Raw genomic sequence first — 25568 nt, forward strand, 5'->3', positions numbered from 1 at the left:
ACTTAAATTTCCATTCCAATCGACAAAAAGTATTCCGTGAGAGAGCAAGTTGTCAAAGAAACAAAGCAAATATTGAAAAAAATCAATTTTGTCTCTCACACGGAGTACTTCTTTGGTAACAGGAAAATAAGCATAATTTTCATTCTCCATCAATAAAAAACAAAATTTTGAAAATCGGTTAAGAATTACTCGAGTTATTGCGGGAGCAAGTGCTACGGACGTTTCCTCTATCCTCTATTTAACGTTTTTTGTCAATGCAGAACGTTACGAACGTTTCAGGTTATTTTCTGTCATAAGACCCTGACTTTCAGTCAACGGAATTATAAAAGCGGTGTAGCGAGAAGGTGAAAATCGTGGCAAAAACATTTTTTAAGCAAAAATTTATTCCCTTTTGTAATGAAAATTTTGTTACCTCGGTTTTTATTGTTGGTTAAGAATATTTTTTTTAACAAACACCCCGAAACGATGTAGATATTCCTGTAAGATGAATTTACTCTTTGGAACTTGGAACGTAGATTCTTTTTTTTAACAGAATTTATCATCTGCGTTGTATTACACACTGAAATATGTGTTCGACGAAGACAAAGTCACATCTTCAACACACAAAATTCGTGCCCTACATAACCTTTTTATCCGTAAAAATATATAATAAAAAAAGTCTCAAGGGCACGTTAAAGTTTTTCCTTCACGAATCTGAATGAAAACGTCCATCCTTCATAATTTGTACGAGAATTTCTGTTTTGATAAATTTGGTTATGAAGCACATTACAGCGCGGTACACCTTGGAGGAATAATGTGCATGAATATGAATTTTTTAAGAACCTTTTGCTGTGTACAACGCACGCAACTATAATAATTTTAGGAATGTAAATTCTGAAGTTTTATGAACGAATTTGCCTTCAAGAGAATGTAATCGTCTCTTATGTGCTTGAGTACCCGAAAGAGGATCTTGTGAACATAATTTTCATCTAAAACTCAAAAGAAAACCATTCATCAATTTAAGTAGAAATTAAGGTGAAATATGTGGAGTGGAGAATAAGTTTTCAAGTTGCTGGTAAAAACTCCTGTAAAATCTACGTAAAAAATAAATTATCAATTCGGTCAAATACATCATTGCTGATTATGATTGCCGTTTGCCGTAGAAGTAGAGTCATGCATTTTTTATGTCAATCTACATTTTGTGTTTTCTAATTTGATCGACTACATTGTCTATAGATGACAATAAAATGCTTCTTATCCCGCGAATTATTATTACAGGGGACGTCAGTGAAAATTAGACTAATTTGCTTTAGCTGTGTTTAAGCTGACCCGTTCAGACCAATCAAAGTGGTTATGATTGCTTATACGGGTAAAATAGTTACGAGGGATTCTTTTGAAAAACAACCTACCGAAATCGGACGCATTTTCCAGTGGACTTTTTTATATGTGCCTAGAAAGGTATTCGACCCTAAAAGCCAAAACCACTTTCAAAAAAATTCTTCGAAGTTTGTGTGGCTGGTGAAAGATGATCAAAAATCGAAAACTTGTACTTTTCTTACAACAATTTCTCCAGTTGCACGAGCCGTACAGGGTCGTGTGGGGTGTCAACCGAAGACTTACACTGTTCTTACTGAAATTTCTCGAGGTACACAAAACGGACATGGTCGTGTGGGGTGTCATTTGACAGGTAATTTAATATGCTTTTGGGCAAAATAGGGTCTTAGGTGGATTGGATGCATCTACGATGAAATAGAAGTTGAAATGTTTAGGTGTGCATGTTTCATCATAGATGCATCCAAAGTTCATAAGATCCTATTTGGCCCAAAAGCACATTAAATTACCTGTCAAATGACACCCTACACGACCATGTTCGTTTTGTGTACCTCGAGAAATTTCAGTAAGAACAGTGTAAGTCTTCGGTTGAAAACTTCAACTACACATATTTCACCGTCAATGAATTTTAAACCCAATAAGTCCCTATTCGGCTCAATAGTACATGTGATTACCTTTCTAATGACAGCCCACACGACCCTGTACGGCTCGAGTAACTAGAGAAATTTTTGTGAGAAAAGTGCAAGTTTTCGGTTTTTGATCACCTTTCACCAGCCACACAAACTTCGAAGAATTTTTTTGAAAGTGGTTTTGGCTTCTATGGTCGAATACCTTTCTAGGCACATATAAAAAAGTCCACTGGAAAATGCGTCCGATTTCAGTAGGCTGTTTATCAAAAGAATCCCTCCACGTATGCTTGGGGTAGTGATGTAAGAGCAGTTGTGTCTGTATGATTGGATCATCTGAAAAACAGCGGATGCAAGTTCATGCTTAAGTTTCACTGACGTTCTCTGTCAACATTTTTCTTTCAATAGAATTTTATTGTCAGTATGCGATTTACACAGGACCGGGAATCTATTCATGCTATGCAGCTGTGTTTGTGCTTATGCATTTTAAACCTTAAAATTCACATCAGTAGTCACAGTGAGTGTTAAAAATGTCTTTATGACTTTATGATGAACTGAAAGCAGGGAAGCATAACACAGTGTTACATTGCTTAGTTACAGAACGAGCAATCACTGGGAGCGGCGAATTTATTTTTAGATAGTGGTTCGTCCACCGCTCTACGTTAAATTTTTAATAACGTTGGCATTGCTAATCCGTTGCAACGATGAAGAGACATAACAAGTGAATGGGAGTAAAAATGATTTTGAAATGAAAATTAAACTCTGAAATAGCAGAAAGACCGATTTCAATGGAAAAGCAGATTGATATTCCGAGATAAAGTTGTGTTTGGAAAGCTTTTCCATAACAATTTTCGCTGATTTTAGGGGGAAATTACAAAATTATTTCCATGAAAAAATATTAATTAGAATAAGCGGGATTACTTGTACCAAGCAGACTTATGTGATGCATAAAGATACAGTGAACAAAAACGTACCAACATGACTATCAATTACTACTATCGAGCATGGTTTATTGAGATTTAAATTCCAATCGAAATGTTTACAAATAAAGTAAGCAAAAACTTATCCCTCTACAAACAGCTTAACTCCATTTCGCCTCCAACTCTGTACAAGCATTTTTCGTACCCATAAAACAGATTACACTTTCATCCATATAATGAAACCAAAATTTCCAATTTTACTATTCAATTTATGGAGCATATAAATTTAGTGATCAAACGGTATTGTCAAGCGACTGTTTACGCATGAAATGATGATGGTATGCATAATAATTCGCATAAAAACCACCAGTATTGCTAAAATGTTAGACTCGTGCTTCAAAAAGGACAGTCACTCCTCTTTATTTGCTACACGAACTATATCGCCTTGATTTCGTTCGGTGTGCTAAGTGGTAGCTATAATAACAACTCCAAGTAAAAGAAATTTTCCGAGCGTTTATTTAATTCCGAATGGAAACATTAGGGGTAAACGTTTATGCTGAAGTAGGGATAAACTGTTGACATTTAGTGCAGTGACTATTTTTGGGAGAACATTTTTCTTGGATTGGCCCATATTTTCTTTGATTTTTCTATATTTTTCTTACAGTAGGTTCCCAGTCAATAAAGTGTTTCCAGGTTATGATACCTAAGCGCCTAATCACTTAATTGACATCGATGACTTATAAAACTCTGATAAATCTAAAATTGTGTTTTCTAAAGGTGAACAAACTGTAATTTTCCAAAAAAAAATATTTCATGGAAAATTTGGTAATTATTAGCAAAATCGGGAAACTGTGGGAAAATGTTTTAGTAAAAGTCATCCGTTGTGAAATGTCAAAAGTCAATCGTACGTACGGGCTGTAGGCAGCAAAACTGTTTACCCCTATTACATTATGTCTGAGAGGCACACTGACATGACGTATAAATAGGACATAAGTTAAGCTATAGACTGATAGAGTCTTCACAACTTTTTCTCTGGAACATTTTTTTTTCTGACGAAGTCATTTACATTTACCTCTTTTTCGAAGTATCATCCCCATAACCCCATCATCGTAATGCACTGTAACGATTTTTTTCTCTTTTTTTTAAATATGAGGTTACTCAAGGCATGAATACTGTAACGAAAAATCGGTTTCGGAAAATGTTTATTTATTTTTCGCGAAAAGGTTTTTTCCATTTATTTGTGACTTGCATAATAAAATCCATTTATGGTTGACGTTATGTGGTTTATTACATTTCGGTTAGAGAGTTTTCACCGTTGAGTGAAATTCTTGCCATGATTGATGATATTAAAATTTCTTTATGCGATGGATGGGGAGGGAGTGAGCAGAAGAAAAAAAAAAGTTCCAAATTGTTGTAGTTAAACATGTTACATTACATCATTATTATTAAATGAGTTTGTTGTTGTTTGGTGGATGTGTATTAATTTACCGGGGTGAAATACAGAAAATTAGGGTAATTTGTCATTTTCATGGAAATTTTTCGATAAATAAAAAATACATAAAAAATCAATTTTGTGAGGAGGGAAAAAAAAGTTTCGGGAACAATTTATTGTCTCTTTATTAGAATTAACAATGTTCGGGTATATCGGGTGTCGGGTACAACATTTTATACTGAAAGCTACCACAATTTGTGACTCGAATAATTACCATGGTCGAATGCAAATTTAAGTTCAAAAGTTCCGTATCAGTTGAATGTTTAATTTGGGTCGTTTTTTTTTGTATTCATTTTCCGAGAACGGTAAATTTAAATATTTTTTTCTGTATCCCGTAGTTCAACTTGGTAAATGAGAGACTTGTGAAGGTATATTCTCATTTATTCGTGTCAGGTAGACTAAGCAGGTGTGCCACCATCAGCAGCGTTTACAAATTTAGATGAGCAAACTTGAATGTTTATAATGTGGCGTATTTAGTCCTAATATATTTCAATAACCAACAAGAGGAGACAACCATTGATGGTAAAAAAAAATACTTACCCGTCACTTATCAGCACTTTTGCGAATTTTAAGCGAATTTTGGCTGACTCGCTAATGTCCTCCTCAACTCGTTGACCATTCTCAACAATCTCACAATCTCAACATATTTTCTGTGGTTTGTCCTCTCTATCAAGTTCCATCGAATTTCTTGATTTTTTATATACTTTTTGGCTATCCGGTCGTTATCCATTTTTCACACCATGTCCATCTAAGCAATTCGGATTTCATTGCAGCTGTAATAACATTGTTTTCAAAACAAAAATGGTTCGTATTCCCCAACTAGTCCAAGCCCTTGGGTCAGAAAAAATCGCTCCGTTGGCCAAGAAACTGTACTGAGAAAAAGAAAATTTGTTCCACAGCTTTTCCTTGCCAATCATATTATGGTACCGGAAAAACTCAAAAACGTCAAGCAAGCGGATTGACACAAGGGACTGCACTGAACCGTTGACCACGTTTTCCAACCATAATGACGCGATGATGGTGCGAACTACTGTCGAAGCTTCGTTTCATTGGATAGTTCATAAGCCACATTTACCCATTTGATGATTAGTTGAAATTTCTTTTTAACAATGATTCGCTAGAGTTGTACATGTGCAAAATGGTATTGTGTTCACAGAGCATTTTACCAGAATAACAGTGTCGCCGCCATTGAGTGATAAGAAATGGTATTTATGCAACACGATGTTTCTCATCGCGTGCGAGAAAACTTTTCTCGCACTGAAACGAGAAACATCGCATGCATAAAACGTTGTATGTAACTGGATGTATATATGTGTGAGTGTTTTCTCGCACTTTGATGTTCTTGTCTTACTCGCGTTGCTCGTAAGACAAACGAACATCGCGTGCGAGAAAACACTCACACATATACATCACGTTACATAAATAACTATTTTAAACTTCATATAAATGCAAAAGGTCGATAGCGGTCGAATGTCTTAAACCAATCATAAAAGTCCATCTTAGAGCAACCACTTTGCGTTCTATGGATTTTGACAAAAAAATTTTGAGTGTTATTACTCAAATCAGGCGCTGTTCAGACTTGAGTAATCGGTTCAATTTTCGTGTTAGACAGACCATAAACATAAAAGACTTTTAGTAGATTAGGTCCAGTCCAGTGTAATGATTTCAACGAGGAAAGCAATCCATAGAACAACAGGATATTTGGACCAATATTCTGAGTCTATTGTTATCATCAAAGATTTTTCTTTCTTGATTCTTATTTATTCTAATCATTCAAGGTTTTAGTATCAAGTCCGTTCCAACTGAGATAGAAAATTGTCGAGTGTATTATCGCTATCACATTTTCGATAGTTACTCCTGCGTGAGCAGATGTTCCAGCCCTCTTGAACAGTCAATGGGTAAACTTAAAAAAAAAACGTCAGCAACTTTACCAGCGAGAAGTAAATGCCGTATTTAACCAGAAATGTTGGCCACGGAAAACTTTCATTCATTTGTCGCATGCACTTCTGCATGCAAATGTTTCCATAATTAACGAATTTGCATAGAGTAACAGAACACATTAGACAATTTTCAAACAGCAAACTAAAATAAATGTGGTTAGGATGTTGCGATTCTGAAACGGCTAAATTAAGTGTATGGCACACTATGGTACATGAATATATAGGGTAAATTTAATCATTCATAACGGCTATAGCTTGTGAATAGTTGCAGGCATAAATTTATGTGCGTGAGCGAAATGAAGACGGGAATTGTGTGCTCGTATCAGCAAATTAAAATTTAATTTTGCTGAATGAAAGAACCTCAATTAACAGCTTAGCTATCAAATGAAATTCTCAATTGCTTGTTTGTAATCTGACTCACCCAAAAATTTCCTTTCGCACAAGTAAATCCGTTCCAACTCAATAATGAAAAGACAAGGACGTGTTAGTTCGAAAGTCTTAATTTAATCGAAAATTGTTCCGTTTGTCGAAGTCATACTTGTGTTTTCAAGAGATTCTTAATGAATGAAAGCAACCACCAACTTCAACATTGAATTGGATATCGACTGTGTAATTCGATGTCTCAACATACAATGTTCAAGTTGGAAAATAGCAATAGACGATAACGAAACGTGTGTGGGTGAGTGCTTCCGATTATATACTTATGACTTAGGAGGATCGACGAGATGAGTTTCATTGACAAACATCAACAATCCCTTTTATTAAATTAAAATTAATTTTAATCGAATCAATAGCTTATGGGTGCGTCATAGCGTTTTATGAATCTGTTAAAGTTTTACTTGACAGATGCGCTGTAGTAGAATATACCAAAGTATATAAACACTGAAGGTTCTGCCATTCTGCAGTTAGACACGGATACATACTTTAAGGCGAATTTAGCTCCGTCATGTTGCACACATATTGAATTTGTCTGCGTCAAATTGCACAAGGTGAATAAACATACTGAAGGTAACGCAAATCCGCAAGAACACATGAACCCATACTTTCTGGTGAATGTAATTTTTATAATGTTGGACACAAGTGTAATTCACTTTGTCATGTTGTAGCACATGCAAAACTCAACACTAAACAACACAGTTCCAACAACATTATTGTGTTAAACGGATGCAACATAACAAATTTTATATTCACCAGAAACTTTGGATCCGTATTTCTTCCTGTTCCCTGTGGGTTTGTGTTACCTTCAATATGTTTATATACCTTGATGTTACACACGTTATTGAATTCGTGTGCGACAAGTTGCATTTAGTGGTGAATTGAAACAATTTCGCGCCGTCATGTTGAACAAGTCATTACGAAAATGAATTCACCTCAAAGTTTGGATCCACAAAAACTCTGATAGGCTCAAAGTATATAAACACTTAAGGTAATGCAAATCCACAGTTACACACGGATCCAAACTTTCAGGTGAATTTTAGCTCCGTCATATTGCACACGTATTGAATTCGTTTGCGTCAAGTTGCACCTAGTGGTGAATTTGGAACGATTTAGTGGCGGTATGTTGCACAAGTCTAAGTTAGACAACATACGAAAATGAATTCACCTGAAAGTTTGGATCCGTAATTTCTCTGATCCGCTGAGGGTCATCATTACCTTCAGTGTTTATATAGTTTGTGTAGGCTGAAGGTTTCAGTGTTTATATGTATCGTGACCGATTCAATAAAAATTTAATTTTTTTTGCAGATGCAGTTATAACTGAAGCTGCATTCAATGAAACATCCGAAACGATAGACGATGACATGGGGTTGGGAACAACACTCGAAGCGTCACAATCTCCCACCACTATTACTGATGAATTAACACCATCCGTATCAGATACCATGATAATGCAAACATCAGAAGCAATGTCTAACTCCCGAAGGGAAATTACATTTGCATACACCAGTCCAATTACAACAAACAGACCATGTAAGTAGACTTGTTATCATATTGTGCATGGATATTTGTGTATGATGGCGTCTATTTATTTACTAACTTATATTTTGGGCTTGACGTTTGCAGCAGGGCCTATTTTTTTGGAAAAATTCCAAAATTTGCTAAAACATTTGTGCCAACATTTGACAAGTTTGGGAAAGTCTGGCAAATTTTGGAAATGTCTAGCAAATTTAGCAAATTAATTTTCCACAAATAGGCCCTGGCTTTCACACTGAATATGTATGTATATAATTGCAATTAAACCGGATTGTAGTGCAGTTAAATTTCTAATGCAAATTTGAGTTCCAGTCGGTTTTGAGGAATCATTTATAGCAATTTATATTCTACCGTATAAAGTCAGTGGTGGATACAACGGAATTCGTACTATGGCAATGTTATCGATCGATTTTAAAGTGCTGAATAGCTTTTGAACGGGACAGTTGGAAAATTTGTAATAGCTCGGTGAAACTAGGCGATCCACAATAACCGGATCTATGACATGAAACGATTTCTTGAAAAATTTTCACATTCCTCTCAACAACGCTGGATCAAAACCGACTGAGTGTTAGAAATATTTATGGCACCATTTTAAGTTACGTTGCATCGATAAGTTCATTTTTCCTCTAAGTGATTAAGATCATAAGGTCGCTGAGCGGATGATTAATTACGCTTGCACTTCACCACAAAGCTGTTGTGTGCCTAATTCTTTCTATTGAATCCCATTATCAATTATGGATCAATTATGGTCGGGCCACGTTTCGTTGACAATGTACGCCTGTAGATTCGCGCACTGCTCCTTGCATTAGGATATAATTTGGAGACTCTTAGTATCAGAATAGACGTTCGACGTTGCACTGTTTTCGTTACGAAAAGAGTTGTGGTTTCTTGGCACACAAGTGATAATGCTAGAAGCAGTGCTATGATAAGTTGTTTATTTTGAGTAATTCGAGTTTGTATGAAAAACAGCTGAAGCATTGCGTCACTTTGGTTGCGGTTAATGCACGAACCATATTGCAACTTAAGCTGTAATCGCACTTACTCCGTTTAGCTCTTCGTTTACATTTTAACAATGGCTTTCAGCAGCTTTGATTGTTTTATCTTAAACAGAGAGCTAAACCTCGGTAAGTGCGTGGATACACTTACACAATCTCAGAAAGCAGGCATATCAGCAAGTACTATAAGATACCCATCTTGCTTGAGGACGTATACATAATATTGGATGGAAGTGAAATCGAACGAGTCAAAATGTTCAAATATCTGGGAGTAATCGTAGATCGTATCGTAAAATGAAGATGAAGATACACGTAGACTACCTATCAAAGTGGCAAACAAAAGTGATTTTTTGGTCAGGATTAGCAGATTCAACACCGCATTTGGCTATAGAAATCCATCATCGCTTGTCACTTTGAAAATTGGCCGTCGTTACTGTTTACATGTGGAAAAATAAAGTCAATAGGATGCAAAAACTGCAAAATAGAGCGATTCGCATCATCCTTCAATGCAAGAAATCTACACCTAGTCCGTCGATGATTAACGCATTGTGCTGGATGAATGTAGAACAGAGAATTGTCTACCAAACAATACTCTATCTATCTATCTATCTATATCAGATCTATTACTTCATGTGATCTAAGAATTTTCACAGTATTGATTTCGAATCTGTTACTTCATTTTCTTGAACATGCTCTTTGCGTCATCAGCTGGCATTTTATCAGAGCTTGTCGTTTATTACTGAAGACAATATTGTTAACATGGAATGTTAACCGTCCGTGACCGGTTAAATTGTCGATAACTAAATTGTCTTCTTGCTGTGAATATAATGTCACAAATTACAGTGACAATTTATTAACCAAAGCCATTCAAAAAGAAAATTCTGTTTCAACAAAATTAAAGTCTATTGCCAACTTTCTGACAAGATTTATAAGCTTTTAATAAATTTTAAGACAAAGTTTTCGTGTTCGAGTTGTTATTTATTAACCGTAACCTGCTCTTTTTTTAAGTTGCGTTAAACCTTTTCTATCTATAGGTACACGTACTCAAAAGCAACATTGATTTGATATTATTTTTAGTATTTGACAATAGCACGTCTATAAATTGTCCTAAACCAGTCGAACTTAAAAGTGGTCGACTTTATTTCGTCTCGTTCCACTCTACGGAATATAACAACTTGACCTCAAAGAAAAATTTTCTTTTTCCTTATACACGAAATTGTTTACCCATTTTTCGCAGCAAAACTTATTTTCCAATCGAATAAATGTTTAATCTCTTTTATGATTTATCGGTGTATAAATGTAGGACTGGCACGGTTTATTCCTTTTTCAAACAGGAAATCAGCCGGGCGTGCAATATAACCCTTATATTGATATATAATGGAAAAATAAACATTTAAAACCGAGAAAAGTTGATAGCTGTATGCCGCAAGCATTTTTCCCTGCGTCATGACAAATATGCTAAATTGTCCCTGTGCAAAAACCTATCAAGAACACTCTTGTCGTCGACTCTTTTAGATGTATTGTTATTTTATAGCGTTGAAAAGGTAAATTGTAGTCGGGTTCGTAAAGTCTATTAGCCAGTTTTTATGCTGTTTGCGAATGGGACTTTTGTCGTTGTGCTTTTTTGGAATATTTTTCTTTTTGTTAAGATGGATTGGCTTTAATTGGTAATAAAGCACTTTGCGTAGCTGTCGGATCCAATGGTATTTTTACAAAGAAAATATTTTTTTTGTTAAGATGATTTGTTAAGATTGGTATCCTAAAAGTAGAAAGCTTCATCTAATCCTGATGATCATTTATGTTCGTGGCTGATATTCCATTCGAGTATCTCCTCCACTTCGCGTTTGTCATCGCCCATTAACTAATCGAATTAATGCAGCCTAAAGACCTTTACTCCCCAGATTAGCCATCAAACATTAATTAGAGTAATCAGAGGAATTAGCCATCGCTCTTCAACTGTTATCACGTTTTCTCTTACACATTTAATGAGGATATCATCATGTGATGGTAATCTCGTATATTTTTCTATGACATTACGCACCGGACTACATATACTTCCTCCACCTAAATATAATGCTAATAAACTTACTACTCCAACTTCGAATATAATTCACTTGCAGAGGTTCTGTTTCAAGTAAATAATAGCCTATGGAAGTATGATCATTTAAATACCACATCGCTTTCAGCAAAAAGGATATTAATTGTGTTGCGATGGAGCTTGAAGTGATGAAATTTGGTAAAGCTTTTAATTAATTAGTTTGTCTGATGGGTTTCATTTTCATGTGGTTACCGAAGATGCTAAACGAAATGAAAACTTTTTAGTTTTAGTGGCAGTTTGTTTGTAGCAAGTGGCTCCCATTCGTATATTATGCCGTACGGTTAATCGGGACAGTTTAGTTTGAAGTCTATGTTGTGTCCAGTTAGTTAGTAAACACTAACGGAATTATTTCAAACCACAACATCCATGTTCCGTATTTTATTTACGGTAAACAAGCTGTAGAAGCGGTGAGCCGTTTGGTCATGTGCAATTCTTTTAGTAAACAGAACCCAAGGAGTTCTTCTGTCACTGGCATTAATAGCACAATTTTGTGTGTAAAATAGTCCCTAGAGACAATTAATTTTTTGAATCCACTAACAGTCACATGCATTAGCATTAGTTGTGTGATTGTTCCCTCGAGGCCGCAGGAGGAGTATGTCGACATACACATATTGTGCCTAAATAGTATTTTACATAAGGACAAAAGGATGAAATGTAGAGTTTTCGTGTGATTTTTGTTGATCCGAGGAGTAGCCGAGGATACTGCCGAGGATAATATACGAAAAGAAGAATGTAATGGTGTTCGGATGTCAAAATTACTTACCTAGAATAATTCAAAAATTACACTTCAGCTCTATGTTGTTGTCTCGTTTTCGCTTATGTGATAAAACAGAGTACACACTTGTGACTATCAGTCTCGGCAAGCCTCGACTTCTTCGTGACAAGTGTGTAATATACATATATTACATGCTAAGCGCGTCGCAAGTAGTGCTTTTTTTTGCTGAAGAGTGTGGGAAGTTCGTACTCCAAGCCGAAGGCGACGATTATATACCTCATGTTGAAACAAAAAAATTCACACAGACGGTAATTAGTCGTTCTCTGGCCGTAAGTAAACAAAGTAGTTTATCACTGAGTTGCATACAAAATTCTTCCAGTCAAGGTATGGCCGATCAGCCGATTCATCTGCAACGTCCTCATAACATAATGCCAAAATAGTATAAAAGTGAGAAAGTTTACAAAATCTCTGTGTCTTCCGGACTAACCATACCTGTTTGATTTCTCGCTGCTCTACGAATAACGGAAAAAGACTAAAAATAAAACTAAGTGAAAACTAGTAACTAAGACAATATGTTATCACAAATGAAAATGACAACAAGGCGACAACTAAATGAACAAAAACGTACCCCGGCAGCAGATAGTTATCCGATGAACTCATAGAAGATAATCGTAGATCCTGCTCTGACCAAATTTCGAACCCCCCGACACCAAAACCGAATGCTCATCGAGCAACACGTCTAACCATTCGGCAATTGAAGTGTACATGAATGCAGTCTATTTGATTGATCATACAATTTTTCCTTCATGCAGTGGTGCTTTGCATTTCAAAAGTTCACTTTTCGCGGCTGGTAGCAGAAATCTGTTGGTTGTACTACGCAACACGATGAAAAATTAGGGCTGTTTGTCACACGATGTGGTCACTAATCACTATTAATGACAAAAACAACCACATTTCTCAACTCGTTGCGTAAATAACTATTATACCTCCGAGTAATAAATGACACTCGAGTCACCGTAGACCGTACACTGGCCGTAAACAGAGTGTGTCAAGTGCCGAAGAAAGGATTTATCCACCTCGGTTACAACGTTTTTCAAACTCAAATAAGCCAACGGAAGGTTTACTTTTCGTCACTGAGTTGATAATAGTATGTTGTGTTACAAGTATTGTAATGTTGATTTTTTCAGCACTAGACCCAAGACCCGAGAATTGAAATAGACAAGAGCACAAAAAATCATAATTTTCATTGTAAACAATCACTCTTCAAATTTGATCGATCACATTGCTTTGCATTTTCTCAAACGAATGCTGTAACAACTCATATAAATTCCATATCAACACTGCTTTGAGTGTTGTAATATCTCATCAAACGGATGCTGAAATAAGTCACTTTACAACACTAAAATGAGTGCTGAAAAGAGTCGTATTTCAATTCTCGGTGGCACAATAGTATGTTGTGTTACAAGTATTGTAATGTTGATTTTTTCAGCACTAGACCCAAGTTTTCCTTACGAGCGGAGCGAGTAAGGAAAATTGGGTCGTGTGCTGAAAAAATCTCATTACAATACGTGTAACACATCATGCTTTGTGCCAACCGAGAATTGAAATAGACAAATGCACAAAAATTCAGAATTTTCATTGTAAACAATCACTCTTCGAATTTGATCGATCACGTTGCTTTGCATTTTTTTAAAACGAATGCTGTAATAACTCATACGAATTTCATTTCAACACTGGTTTGAGTGTTGTAATAAGCCATGAAAACGGGTGTTGTAATTTTGGACATTTCAATCTAGTTATCGATATTGAAATCCGTCGTATTTCAATTCTCGGTGGCACAAATAGAATTTATTGCGCCACTAGAATAGTATGTTGTGTTACAAGTATTGTAATGTTGATTTTTTCAGCACTAGACCCAAGTTTTCCTTACGAGCGGAGCGAGTAAGGAAAATTGGGTCGTGTGCTGAAAAAATCTCATTACAACACGTGTAACACATCATGCTTTGTGCCAACCGAGAATTGAAATAGACAAGAGCACAAAAAATCATAATTTTCATTGTAAACAATCACTCTTCAAATTTGATCGATCACATTGCTTTGCATTTTCTCAAACGAATGCTGTAACAACTCATACAAATTCCATATCAACACTGCTTTGAGTGTTGTAATATCACATCAAACGGATGCTGAAATAAGTCACTTTACAACACTAAAATGAGTGCTGAAAAGAGTCGTATTTCAATTCTCGGTGGCACAAATGTAATTGAAGAGCGTTTTTTATTGCGAAAAGATAACGCACAATCTTTGCCCTAACAGCACACCATAACCGGAATTACTTTTCTCACCATTTTTTTATGTTATCAAATTGTCATCTCTTGGTACATTTATTTCTCATTTTTTTCTTCTCTTCTGCCTTCTTTCTTTGCAGCTATATCAACATATCCTGAATTAAGACACAGAGTCACTCATCCGCGTCCCTACCATTCCAAGCACCATCATGAACACCATTTGGGACCATTTTTCGAAGAACCACTTAATGCAACATCAGGGGCGTTACTGGTGGGCGTTCATTTGGCTACGGAGGCTGTTTTAAATTGTCGTGTTGGAATGCTCAAAGATAAGACGGTAAATACTGTAATTTATTTTTTCTTTACTTTTTTTTCGTGCTTTTACTTTAGCATAATAAAAGTTTTCGCTTTGTGACGTTGTTGTTGACATTCATCGTATGCTTGCCGTGTTGTTTTTATATCATACTCGTCATTAATTTGATGAGGTTTCGTTTAAATTGAATTTAATTTTTCGATCGATAAAACAAAATAATTGAGATGAAACGGAATGGAAAATTAAATTTGTTTAATTTTGATGGAATAATTTTGTTTTTCTTTTTTCACTGAAAAGATAATTGAATTAAATTGGACTAATCAATCACAATTTGTCCGGTTGTATTTCCTCTCTTCTTTGAGCAGAATATTTTCATGAATAAAATGCAAATTCCGATGCAAATTCAATTCCGAAATTTTACATGTATATTTGCAGCGCGCATTTGAGGTATTGAAGCAAGAATGCGATCATATCATAATTAATTTCTGTGAGTTTTATTGCAAAAGCTGTGTTTGTGTAATGCAAATGAAGCACTACAACAAAATATCCTGCCCACGAATTTGCATTACTAATTTAGTAGTAGTGAGCAGAGTTGCATGAATAGTTTGACTACATCGCTGTCACACCAAAATGTGGAATTTTGGGATGGAGTGACTATTAAACATAAGTTCAGAATTGAAAAATGAGGCTGAATCGCTGAATCGAAGAATATTTTACATTTTTTTAAAGAAAACTTTACACGAAGGATTCGTAGGATAGGTAGTATGGTTCTAAAAAAGAGAATAAATAGCTGTAGTGCAAGAAGATAATGTCGGAGAATTCGGTTGAAAAACCCAAGGTTCTGAAAGAACAGGCTAAGACATTCACGAAGGCGGGTGATATCAAATTTGTTAAACGAACTCCCTAAATAGTGTGTGAAAAGTCAACTTGAAAACCAAAATTTTGTTAGGAACGTGGAAATCGTCATGTAAATTAACACAAACCTAGTTGGCGCCACAGGAAAATTTTGATGCCACAGCCTTCGTGATCAACTCGAAAGTGTCTTAACCTGTTCTTGCAGAACCTTGGAGAAACCGTGTTTCTAAGAACAGATGTCTATTTTACTGAATAGTGTTAAGGCTACATATATACATCGTCAAGTACTCATAGTACTTTGTATGTGGGCTGAACCTAGAGGTGTGCACCGCCGATTTTACGCCGGCGCGCCGCCGATTTTTTGCTAAATTTTCGGCGCGCCGCCGCCGAAAGATTATAGCTCACGCCACCGCCGCCGCCGATTGTATTTCCGTCGCGCCGAAATTTTATACGTTTAGTGCTTTCAGCCATTTTAATGGGCGGCAATATAAACTTAAATTGAAAAATCTATACAAAAGTGTGCGCCTGAGTACAAGGTTTTAGCAAATGTTTATCTTTCTTAATTTATAAGTCAGGTTTCTATATGCTGCTATGTTTCTATATGCGTAGAAAGGAGTTTTTTGTTAAAACATACAACTGGGGATGGTCAGATCACGCTGGCCTGGGACCGCCATCGATACCCGAGGTCGAAACAACATTTGTCTTTTCTGTATCCTCACTTAACGTGAACCCTTGGGTACGTTACTCTATTTCCTGTGCAATGGAATGGAGCGCGGCAGACGGCAGACGACGTTTCTCTTATTGCCTGTTGATGCAGATAAGAGGAAGAAGAAAGAGAACAAAATTCAGTGCATCAGTCAAAACTGGGTGAATACTACTGTAATTGTAAAGTGGCAAACTCAAGACCTTATGTAGAATTTGGGTGGAAAATGGCGCAAATCACATGCTTCAGGAATTTATAAAGTGGAAAATCTTTCCGGTTTCAAGTTTTTTCGTCAAAAGACGAGACACGGATATCTTTATTTTCAATTTTTAGCTGCTTTATGTACAAAATTTGGGAAATAAAACCTTATTACCGTATGTTGATTCCACGGGGAAGAGACTGTCGATTTTGTGTCTTGCTAATCGGGATGTAATCAGAGGAATTGAGTAAGCAATCGAGCGGTCATGATACGAAACGATTTATTGTAGTGATGTACTTGATGTAAAGCTACAAATTCTGAATTCCACGAAATTAGGTTATGTACACAGTACACAGCTAAACTATGAAAACTCACATATTGTGGTTGACTACACTTTGACAACTATGCGACACATAATCTACTTTACAGACGGAATTCTCCGGCTATGATTCGATACGAAAGAACTATTAAGTACGGCTCGCTGCGTGATCGACGATTTGTTCAATAGAAATTTCCAAATGAATCGCTTATGGGTCGTGAATTCAGCGTGACGTTGGTTTATATTTGACGTGTCATCTGTGATGAACAAGCTGGTGCCATCTGCACATTGTAGCTGGCAGTAACACCGTAGTCTATACACTTATTACTTATAAATTTAAGTTTATCTAATTCTCTTATTTGCGAAAACTTTCTACTACGATCTCACTCCTACATCGAAGATGGACTAAAGGCAACGGGAACGGTTATTGCATAAATCGAAAGATAATAGTAGTGAGTTTGCGTAAATGACATAAATTATAAGTTAGAAATAAGAAACCTGCAAAACATCTAGTATGACGATGTGACTTAAAATTTCCAACTTATAAGTTGACTTATAGCTTATGTGTCATTTACGCAAACTCACTAATCATTCTTGGATTCATTAAATTAGATGTTTTTAAGATAATAGGTCAGTAATTGTACATTCAAAATATAAAAGGTGAGATACGTCTCAGTTGATTCCCCTTGTATAAGTAGTTGATACTTCAGATCGCAAGATAGTAAGAATTCAGTGTTCGGAAAAAGGATTGCGCACGCTTTTTCAAATGTTTTTGCATTATTTTCGAAAGTTTAGATTTTTTGTAAATTTATCGGCGCGCCGATCGGCGCACCGCCGCCGACTATAAATTTCGTTCGGTGCGCCGCCGCCGATCCCTTACCAGTCGGCGCACCGCCGCCGACTATTTTAAGATCGGCGCACACCTCTAGCTGAACCTGGCCTTAACCCTTTCCAAGGATTTTGAGAGCTTCAATTTTAAGGAATTAATTCTTGAAAATTCTCGAAAATTCCGGAACCTGAGAATTTGAAGAAATTCTAAGGAATTCTAAGAATTTTTCAGAAATTTGAAGACGATTTGCAATGTTCCCAAATTCGTAAATCTTCCAATTTTAAGAATTCTCAAGAACTTTGATTAGAATTTTCAGAATTATATAGGCGATGAACATTTTTCGTTGTTGTTCTAACTTTTTTGTTTTGTTTGATAGTAACACCGAAGCGATCCAATGAATTGTTATTGTTCAGCACAAAATGCTGAAATTCTTAAGTCTATCTATTGAATGTGTAATAGGTGTTACACTAATTACGTGCTATAAGAATTAATAGTTGCACAACCACGAAATCTACCTACTCACCTTGAAAATTAAATTTTAAGAGAAATATAGAAACGGCTCCAACTGGGGATCCAAACTGGCCTTCTGTTCTGTAGAAAACTGTCCTAACCATTAGTTCACAAACCACTCTTCCATTCCAAATGTAATTTAAAACCCACATTGTCCACGCCCATTGACATTCCGTTCATTTGCACATTTTACGGTCGACATAATATCAACATTGTACAATCCAACAGTTTACTGCCGTGTTAAGCCAAATCCACGCCATTAGTCGTATAAATTTATACGTCAGAGAGAGCTTTTTTCTCCTTTGTTACGATCTGTCAGTTTTTCTATTTTGCGATTTAGTATGGAAATGAAAACTAAAATTGAGATATCTTTGCTGTTTTAAGTGGTCTCTCATATTTTTTTGGACCAAAATGTTTTAAAATGTGTTTCGAATCGATTGACGTTAACAAAATAACAAAATAGAAAAAAATATTTTCACACAATCTGTTTTATTTTCACACACTTTAAAACATTTTGGTCCAAAAAAATATGAGAGACCACTTAAAAGAGCAAAGATATCTCAATTTTAGTTTTCATTTCCATACTAAATCGCAAAATAGAAAAACTGACAGATCGTAACAAAGGAGAAAAAAGCTCTCTCTGACGTATAAATTTATACGACTAATGGCGTGGATTATGGTATCGCATTTGTGTCTTTGCTTTTAAAAAGCTTTCGAGAGCTTTAAGCTTCTTTTGTAAGCCACCAAAATATTTCACTTTTCCAATTGAGTCCAAAAGAACTTTTAGGCTTTCAAAAGCTCTCTAAAGCACACAAACAATGCGATATGATGTTTCGCATCAACACGACAGTTTACATCACGATGGGTTAGGCACGATGTCACGGCTTGAAGTAAAAATAACCAACACCATAATCTGTTCTTTCAGTGTACAGCAAGCGAAAGCTTCTCTTCGGTAAAGCATCGAAGAGGATGTCGTGCCAAACGATTCTTTTGGAGTGAAGGAGATATCGACAAGAGTGTCTAAATGTATTTTGTGTTGATATAAGAGAAAATGAGAGTTTGGCTGCGTGTGATTGACTATTTTTTGTCTCATATTGCACTGAATTGACATAGTTATTTATTGCATACCATTTTGCAAAATATTGAACATGCTGTAGGCGCCTTTTATGATCTGTTTTTCAACAAAACAATAAGAAAGGTTTTACAATTCATTTGAATGGGAGCGTACGCAACGAGAACATACCCTAGTAAATGTATCCAACGTAAGGGGATACAAATTACCAATGGTGAGTTGATGTGGTTGCTTCAAATATTCACCAAAAATGACGATAAGCTTTTTCACTGAATCTGTCTGGTCAACGAAGTTTGATTCAAATAGACAATAGGAAAGGCGATCACTTGACACCTGGATCTCATTGCCAAAGAACGTGATCATAAATATTTCGGATATGTTATAGGCCAAATTGAAAATGTGACACAAACGCTCCACTGTATTACCTCCGACGTCCTATTATTAACAAAAAATAATTGTTTGAATCGAGGCGAAAGTATCTTGCCTTACGAATGCCAGGCTGTAAATGGATCCACAGATGCACAGACCACTCGTACAAAATTGGAGAAAAAATAAATTGAAGCAAAATGACTCCAGTTGATCTATCAATCTGGAAAAGAAATATTTATATCAACACATGATACACCACCGTTTATCATCATAGACGTCGATGTACTTTCTTATCTGTGAGTAGTCATCGATTGACGCCTTCAAGTCCTGAGAAAAGATGTTTTTCTTCTCCTGTACTGATATTTTTGATTCTATGTCACACTGACTTCCTATCTTCCTCAATTCGTTCCCCAGCACTTCATACCGCACAGAACAATTCAACAATATATACCATATGATTGTAGAAAACAAAAATGCTGCCAAAGACATTATAATTTCGATGAATACAAAGATGACTGCAGCCGAGTATGCAATATCGTTAGTTCTCCAGTCCCACGGAAATGCAATTTTATAAAATAAATATTTTCCACTTTTAATAATCGGTATGAGAATGCCTTCTAACACACACGCAACGAGCGTTACCAGTACCACTACCTTAACGAATGTCATAAATTTTCTCAATTTCACATCGACACGAACAAAGTCTTCGTCATATCGAATCCGAAATATGCAAATTTCATTCAGAAATTCCGAAATTTCATTTTGTTTCCACATTAAGAAACACAACTTGGCAAAAAACACCGTCGCTATGATTGAAGACTCCAACAAGAATATGGACTCCCCGATACTATTATTGATAATTGCCCCACCTACCAATGAAACGGAGAATTGAGAGTAAAGAATGCAGTAAAATAATTTCATGGTCAGTTGTCTGAGTGAGGCGTTTGGTCCGCGATGCCAAAAACCAATGCGATAAAAAAATGTTATCACATCGTTGATGCCACTCTGAATCTTGTAGGAACGCATAGTTGACGTGTAAGTTAGTTTATGTATAAATGACTACTACGGCAGGATAATGAATGTCAATAGTGGCAGGTGTTACTAACATTGTCGTTGGAAGAATTACCCCAAATTGATGTGATTAAATAATAAAATTTTAAATTACGGATAATTTTAGTCGAATATTCTTAGTATACCAATCACACATTTCCATCAGTCAGTCAGTATAAAATAGATAAATTATGAAGAAGAAGAAAACATAAAAAGGGACCCGTAGTACGGGTCCCGTGCGCAACAGTGCGCATTCATTAATATCACCCTAACAGTTGCCAGTGACACCAACTCCCTAAGTTTCATTTTTACCGATATACCATTCTCTGCCACCTATCATTGAGTAGCCGAGAACTTTTATTTTTACTGTAGCAAAATGAAAAATGGTAGTGTTACCGCGTGTGCAAATTATGTGTATCGGTGGTATCGGTGGATACCGGGAAATTTCTGAAATTTTTTTTAGGATACCGGGAAATAGAATTATAGCTGCACAAACCAGCGGGAAATGTATGTACCGGAAAGTCACTTTTACATTTTTGGATATCGGGAAATCCGGGAAATCTTGAATCGGATACCGGGAAGAAAACATAATTTGCACACGCAAGTGTTACGGTGCATTTTAGTATCAAATTCTATCCCACTTTTATGGTGCGATCATATCCTTATAATTTACATTCGGGTCTGAAATATGTGACCAGAATATTACAACAAACTGGTTGACTCTTTTATTTAAAAAAATATATGAAATTTTGATAAGGGGCCGTTCATAAATTACGTAACGCAAAAATCAACATTTTTCAGACCCCCCCCCGGGTCTGTAACGCTAAAAGGGTCAAGTTTGACACAATTTTGTTAGAACCGTAACGCTTGCCTCATACAACAAAATGTTCGGCCCCCCGTGTTACAACACATTCAAAATTATCCAATTTCCAAAATAATTCAAAAATTGCAGTTTTCTATAATCAAAACTATTAAACCCCACAAAAGTAGGTCAAACCTCTTAGTATAACTCACTGAACTTTAACGTCTTTTTATGAATTCACAAATTTCTCTCTTTTAAAAATGTAAGTCGAAAGAGCTAGAAAAATTGCATCAAAGCTCACCATTGACGTAAAAAAAGTATTCTCCAAACTATAGGATGGCTCACTAAACCTTTGGGTCAAATGATGACTTTCCAAGGCTGAGTGGAGTGGACTGACTTGGACCTTTATTTTTGTGCACTATTAAATGATATTCCACAGAATGCTCAAGCTCTTTCAAAGTACAGCAGTCTCAAAGTTGGAACTCTCAACTTTGGTCTATCAAATCAATAAATCTTTAAAATCGGTTGCCGTTTTTTCGGTCTTTTTTAACACTGTGATGGGGATAGGCAATAATGAAGAAAAAACATCCATCGACATACGTTACCAACCGTCCTCGTTTCCACGAACCTGAATAATTTCGAATTCAAATGTTTTGTCCTCAGTGCTAATCCAACGTAATTTTCTCGGTACGAATTAAATTTGTTTATACGTAACACCCTACCAAAAAGACACACATATACATCTAAGTCTATTTACACATGAGAAATTTGTCTTCATATTTAATACAGTTTTAATAGGCTCTCAGAACTTTGTTATAATAAAGTTTCAATTTTGTACATGTCTTCCATTGAATAAGAAATTGCTTAAGCTTCAAAGTATTCTCTCGATATATCTATCTATCTATGTAACCCACTCGACTCAACACAACATTGTGTGTGGAGTGGATAGAGTTATTTCGCATAAACATTGTTTATTAAACAACGTGTGCTCGGAAACTAAAAGAAAATCTGCTATAATCTTTTAATAATTAAACTTTATGGCATATAATTTCACAAGAAATTGAAATTATGAATAGCTGTATCACAACGCGAACAACGGAAAGCTCTTCGCTGTTTTTACTTTAATATTGGATGCCTTTGTAACTTTGTGCTATTTATATAATACGCTCGGCTGTGATGTTATATGGTACATGCCATACAAATTACATAGTTTGTGTTCAGAAAATGCATTCTTCGCTCTCCTGTTGTTGTTAACATAAAGATCCCTTCAAACACGAGATAATGTATTTCAACTAACTCTTACAATTGGCTTACAATGGAAACTTGTTAACATATAACTTCATTAGTACGTAGAGGTGTAAGCTAAATGGACGTCTTAGCGTTGAATAGCGGTGTTGCAATAAAACATCCATAAATCATTCACTTTATTGCCGCTGCATTCCTTTACAATTAATTTTATGAATGACACGTTCAGAGAGCGTATCGTGTGTCGTATAATTACAGTAAAATCAGATTTGACCCCTAAAACATGCGTTTGGCTATTATCACATTGTTCACAATTTGTTGCATGAATTATGTTGTATTTATAATATAAAGTTTAATGTTCGTTTGCTGGTTTGATTGAAGCAAACTTTTCTTTCCCGAAGTTCACGCGTCAAAAAGAAATTTGACACAAAAATATTTTCACACGTCAGAAGTTAAGTTTTCTTTTAAAAAGCTTTTCATAAGTCAAAAATACTTTTTCATTTAAAATATTTTCAAGCGTCAAAAGTACATTTTTTTCATACAAAGCTTTACAAAAATGTTTCACAGTTTAAAGAATGCATCCACCGGACGTAAACAGGCAAAAAAATTGCGCGTCAAGTAACGCACTAAGTTAAAATGTTTTTGGATCGTTCGTTCCAACTTTTTCTTATGAGTGTGTCTGCCCTTTCAATAGGACTTTTGGTCTGGGTTTCTATAGAGAGTCAAACAAACCAGCAAGCAAACATTAAACTTTGTGAAGGCGCGTGAATATATTTTTGGGTAAATTTTGGTTTTGGTACGTGAAAAGCTTTGTATAAGAAAAATTTACTTTTGACGGGTGAAAAGCTTTTAAATGAAAAAGTTTTTTTGACGCCTGAAAATATTGTTGCGCAAAATTTGGTTTTGAAGCGTGAAAAGCTTTATAAAAGAAAAATTTACTTTTGACGCGTGAAAATATCTTTGCGTAAAATTTAGTTGTGATGCGTTATAAGCTTTTAAATGAAAAAGTATTTTTGACAAGTGAAAATATTGTTGCGTAAAATTTGGTTTTGACGCGTGAAAAGCTGTGTATAAGAAAAATTTACTTTTGATGCGTGAAAATATTGTCGTGGAAAATTTATTTTTGACGCGTGAAAAGCCTTCTACAAGAAAACTTAACTTTTGACGCTTGAAAAGCTTTGTAAAATAAGACATAACTTTCGATGAATGAAAAGTTACTTTCGACGTGTGAAAATATTTTTTTTTGTAAAATTTGCGAGAAAAGCGTTGTAAAAGAAAACTTTATTTTTTAAATATTTTGTCATTATAGTCCCGCACAATGCCGGGGAATATTCCACTAGTATGGTGTAAATAGAAAGCTACATAAACATCGGCCACTCCACTGCATGTGGCCCATTAAAAAGTTATTTATCGAAATATTTTCCAAGCGAATATATAAATTCAATGAACATGAACCCCCCACACCAACACGACCAACCACTGTCTATTAATTTTAAAACAACAATTTTCTTTCGGAAAATTATTATTATTAAAACAAACAATTATTTATGAGTTTTGGTTGTTTCTTCATATTTTTTTCGTTCTTTTGTTCCAATACCGAAACGAGATAATGTTTCATTTTGTTCCTTTAAATAGGTGATGTGGATACGTCGTACCAGCGATAAATTTTCATTACTAACCGTTGGAAATAATACGTACAGTGGTGATCCACGGATTAAGGTCAAATTTCAGTATCCAAATAATTGGCGGCTTCATATAAATCCGATGCAGAAAGAAGACGCCGGTCTTTACATGTGCCAAGTGAGCACCCATCCACCCAGAGTTTTTGCCACAAATGTTACAGTGCTCCGTAAGTATAATTTATTATTGGTTATATGTATAAATGTGAGGATGAGGTTTAGATTTTCAACTCGCATTTAATGTTATTTAAGTACCATTTGAGTATAAAACTCATAGAAAAGATATTATTACATATACCCGTACTATACGTACGTACACGTCTAATTAAATTTCATGGGCTTAGTGTAGTACTTTATATGTTATATAAAGTTATATTTTATGTGTTTTTGGGGAGATTAATTTGAGATAATGGTATAGTGTTGCTTGGTACATTTAGTGAAAGAGAAAACGAAGGAACACTTTAACATTTTGTCGTATGTATGGATATTATGTATATTTCCCCAGCTATAAATGAATTAAATTTAAATCTTCTTTTGCGTGGTGTACATAGCCGAATTACGATGTCACGATCAAGTTATTAGGTGGAGTAGGATTTGAGCGTACACACATATTATAATATTTACTAACTACACCCATGTCTGTGCTGGTAATCGTTAAGTCATTAAACTTTTCATTTACCACACATATTTTTCTGTTATAATGTGATTCTGATAAAATGAAGATTAGGTCTTCGATTGAGGCCAGATGGTAATGTCTAAATGAGCAGATGACGTGCTTGCCTGTAACACATTGTTTATGTTTAATGCGTACGTTGCAGTAATTGAAAAAAGAATGATTTTCTAAAAAAATATGTTAAATCTGGTGTCAGAAAATCCTCACAAATTGTTTTGAAGTTGAGCCGGTTAATTTTGCCCAGTCATCCTAAATTGTAAATTAAGTTCGAAGAGATGATCATTCGACTGAATCATTTACCTTTGATTCGTCTTTAGACGTTACTAACGGTCCTTTACTGCCAACCACAAGTTCCGTCGGAGCCACTGTGACTTCCCAACCATTACTTACATATTTCTTTAATTGCTTCAGAATACGTTCCGTACGATTTGAATATCGCGAAATAATCATCTGACGACACTAATGTCATCACCGCTGCGGTGGCACCGCAACCCTAGTGTAAACGATTAAATTTCAACGGGAGACAAAGCAAGATATAGTTGAAAATGTGATAGAAAGAGATGTCAATAGTTGTCAGGCATGACGTACTTTATG

General features: G+C 35.5%; 2 protein-coding genes across 2 annotated transcripts in view; one reads left to right on the forward strand and one right to left on the reverse strand.

Moving 5' to 3' along the window:
- The window catches only part of LOC119078127, a 68047-nt gene that overhangs the window by 38806 nt on the left and 3673 nt on the right, over positions 1-25568 (forward strand). Inside the window, exons 3-5 of the mRNA XM_037185589.1 lie at positions 8033-8257; positions 14497-14693; positions 24258-24471. Of these exons, the coding sequence (XP_037041484.1) occupies positions 8033-8257; positions 14497-14693; positions 24258-24471 (636 nt within the window). The remainder of the gene's footprint in view (positions 1-8032; positions 8258-14496; positions 14694-24257; positions 24472-25568) is intronic.
- Positions 19134-20611, reverse strand: LOC119078128 (odorant receptor 23a-like). The gene is made up of 4 exons (XM_037185590.1): positions 19812-20611; positions 19646-19745; positions 19328-19591; positions 19134-19255 (listed from the first exon to the last, which is right to left on the reverse strand). Exons 1-4 carry the CDS (start codon positions 20549-20551, stop codon positions 19202-19204), a joined length of 1158 nt encoding a protein of 385 aa, XP_037041485.1. The 5' UTR covers positions 20552-20611; the 3' UTR covers positions 19134-19201.

Source organism: Bradysia coprophila, unplaced genomic scaffold (assembly GCF_014529535.1).
Source record: "Bradysia coprophila strain Holo2 unplaced genomic scaffold, BU_Bcop_v1 contig_24, whole genome shotgun sequence".
Lineage (NCBI taxonomy): Eukaryota > Metazoa > Arthropoda > Insecta > Diptera > Sciaridae > Bradysia > Bradysia coprophila.